Source organism: Corylus avellana, chromosome ca2 (genome assembly GCF_901000735.1).
Source record: "Corylus avellana chromosome ca2, CavTom2PMs-1.0".
NCBI classification, from domain to species: domain Eukaryota; kingdom Viridiplantae; phylum Streptophyta; class Magnoliopsida; order Fagales; family Betulaceae; genus Corylus; species Corylus avellana.
This window is the reverse complement of record NC_081542.1, coordinates 46,287,085-46,289,871: the sequence shown is the minus strand read 5'-3', so window position 1 is coordinate 46,289,871 and position 2,787 is coordinate 46,287,085. Positions and strand designations below refer to the sequence as shown.

General features: G+C 35.9%; 1 protein-coding gene across 1 annotated transcript; it reads right to left on the bottom strand.

Moving 5' to 3' along the window:
- Window positions 1-352: 352 nt before the first annotated feature.
- On the bottom strand, window positions 353-1,257 carry LOC132170006 (cysteine-rich repeat secretory protein 38-like). Its single transcript, XM_059580933.1, has 2 exons — window positions 444-1,257; window positions 353-360 (listed from the first exon to the last, which is right to left on the bottom strand). The coding sequence occupies exons 1-2, from the start codon at window positions 1,255-1,257 to the stop codon at window positions 353-355; spliced, it is 822 nt and encodes a 273-aa protein (XP_059436916.1).
- Between the last annotated feature and the right edge of the window lie 1,530 nt (window positions 1,258-2,787).

Below are 2,787 nucleotides of genomic sequence, written 5' to 3'. Positions count from 1 at the left end.
ATTTTTCCTTCAAGCTAGCTACGAAAACCACACTGATCGAAGACCCAAAAGAGGTCAACCTTCCACTAGCTTTGCAAGTGGAAGGCAAATTTCTTTGGGTTACGAGGCAAGAGGTTATGATAAAAATGGTTGAATTCAAAACAATTCGAATGCAATTATACAGATTAATTTCATCATCTTAATATATAATTACGTGAGATATATTAATTTTATATTTTTTATCAAAAAAAAAAAAAGGAACGTCGACTAAATTAAGATTGTAAACACTAAAATAAACAAGTTTTAAACTATTTTAATACTTAAGTAATAGTTGAAAAATTCCAAGAATTTGATCATAAACTTGGGGAGAAATTTAAAGAACTTTATCACATGAAAATAAACAAAAAAACCAAATGAGATACTCAAACTTCTAGGGTATGAAACACCCATATTCTGTACCATACCTTGTGTAGGTGGAGGCGGTAGTACCGGTGGGGTCGATGGTGGTGGCACCGGTGATGGCGGTGGCACTGACGGTGGTGGTGCCTCATATGTAGTGTCATAGAAACCGTATATCTCAAACCTTATATCACAGCTGTGTGCCGCAAATTTCCCTCCCTGCTTTCCATTACAACATTGTGGAATATATCCTTTAACTGTATCCAGGCAATTGTTGCATTGTAGCCGGTCCAAATCAGGAGTGCACTCCACAAGTGCATGTATCGTTTGGAACTTGGGAGCAGTCGCGCTTTCCACAGCAAACTTGCGAGTAGAATTTCCCGATGCGGCGCGGCTTATTAGTCTATCTAACAAGGGACCTAGCACTCCGTTGAACCCTTCGACGTCCGGGACATCTCCGATGTTGTACGAGGCACGTATAATGGAATCCTCCATAACACCAAGTATAGATCTGTTTGAGTATCGTAGCATACATTTTTCGGGCCATGTGATTGCCTCCTTCTGGTTGGGACAATTTTGTAATAGTTCATAACTCGACGAATTGACACAACTACGGCATTCTTCCGGCGAAATGTCTCCTCTACAAAGTGCAATAACGTTTACTTTGTCGGGAGTTTCTCCGGCTGAGAAATTGAAAAACCCGTAATCAATCTCGGTGTTGGAAGACATGGAGGCCAGGAGGGTGTTGAGGTTTGCCCTGTAAGTACTGTTACTGGTGTAGTTACCATTGTCATTAGAGCACTGGGCATCGGTGCGAGTAACAGGGTGTATGAGAAAGAAGGAGAAGAAGAAGAAGAAAAGTAATCTTAAACAACACATCTTGTGTATGTTGGAAAGATTCTTATCTCGGAACCCATATTAATAATAAATCATTCTAGTGATTTTCATTGAGAAAAAGGAGTAATTGGTCATTATTTTAGTGGTTCAGATATATTGACGCGACTTTTCAACCCAGGTCGCACGACTCTCACTAGTTTTCTTTTTGAAAAACGCGTGATGCTGTACAACTCATACTACAATCATTTACTAATTAGTAACTTATAATTTGCAAAATAATTAAGAAAAAAAATGATAGATTATATTTTTAATTATTTTTACTATTTTTAGTGTAGCAATATTTCTCTACCCTAACACCTTTTTTTTTTTTTTTTCCTTTTTCAAATTGGTTTAATTTGGTTTGTAGCCGATTTCCTCGCATTTATATTAATCGATCTCTCTCTATATATTCTCTAAAGTGCTGCCAAGTAGTACTCCAGTCTCTTGATTATTTATTCATCCTACCTGCATGCTTCTGTACACTTTCTGATTAATTAATTTCTACGTTGACTAGCTTTACCGGGGGCGGTGTCAGGTGTGGGCCATTCCTTGTTTTTCTTGACTGATTCAAAACATCTTATCAGACTGCCCTGCAATTGATATACACGTAAGTGGTTGTGTACAAATAGGAAGCCAAAAGGGGTAATTACCTTTTGTCTTATGAAGTATAGTATTTTGGCACTTTTTATTTTTATTTTTTATGAACTATCAATTATGACTTTTAACCTTATCAAATTATTATCTTATGATAAAAAGTCTTCTTCAGTAAGTTAAAGAGGTTAAAATTGACGGTAAACGATTATGTACAAGTCATGTGTCATTTTAATTTTTTTTTCTTCCACTTTTACTCTCATTTCAAACCAAAAAAATGATGATTATACCTTCCTAAACGTATTAACTTTATTTGTTTGAAGTAAGGGCAAAAGTGGGAGAAAAAAAATTTAAAATGGCACGTGACTTATACATGACCGTTGAATGTCAATTTTAACCCCTTTGACTGATGTAAAGGGGCTTTTTGTCATAAGATAGTAGTTTGATGGGGTCAAGTGTCATAGTTGATAGTTCATGAGAAAAAGTGTCAAAACATTGTAGTTCATGAGGACAAAAAGTAACTAATTACCCATAAAAATTCCTTCATGGCAGTGGGAATACAACATCACTGTCATTGCGTGCAAAACACGAATTTTTTTCATGTCACAAATTCAAGAGCGAATTAGCAACAGAAAGGAAGGGGGGTGGGGGAGAATAGAAAAACAAAATGGAGGAAGAAAGTTGCAAGATCGAGGCTGCTGTTAGTATTAATGAATTTCATCCACTCCTCCCTCCCATTCAATTTCCTGGTATTACCACTTTTTCCACGTCATATGAGGCCGCCTGCTTGGGATAAGAAGGAGCTTTTCCGAAGATTTGCCTAACATATTAGCCACACAAATAATGGTTGAATTTAAAACATTTGCTTTAATACTATGTTATATCATCATTTATTTTAAAATTTAAGCTGATAAAAAAATAACAAATTTAATAATTTATTTA

Excerpts from the sequence above, each read along its gene's own strand:
- LOC132170006 (XM_059580933.1), bottom strand. The coding sequence starts at position 1,257 with ATGTGTTGTTTAAGATTACTTTTCTTCTTCTTCTTCTCCTTCTTTCTC.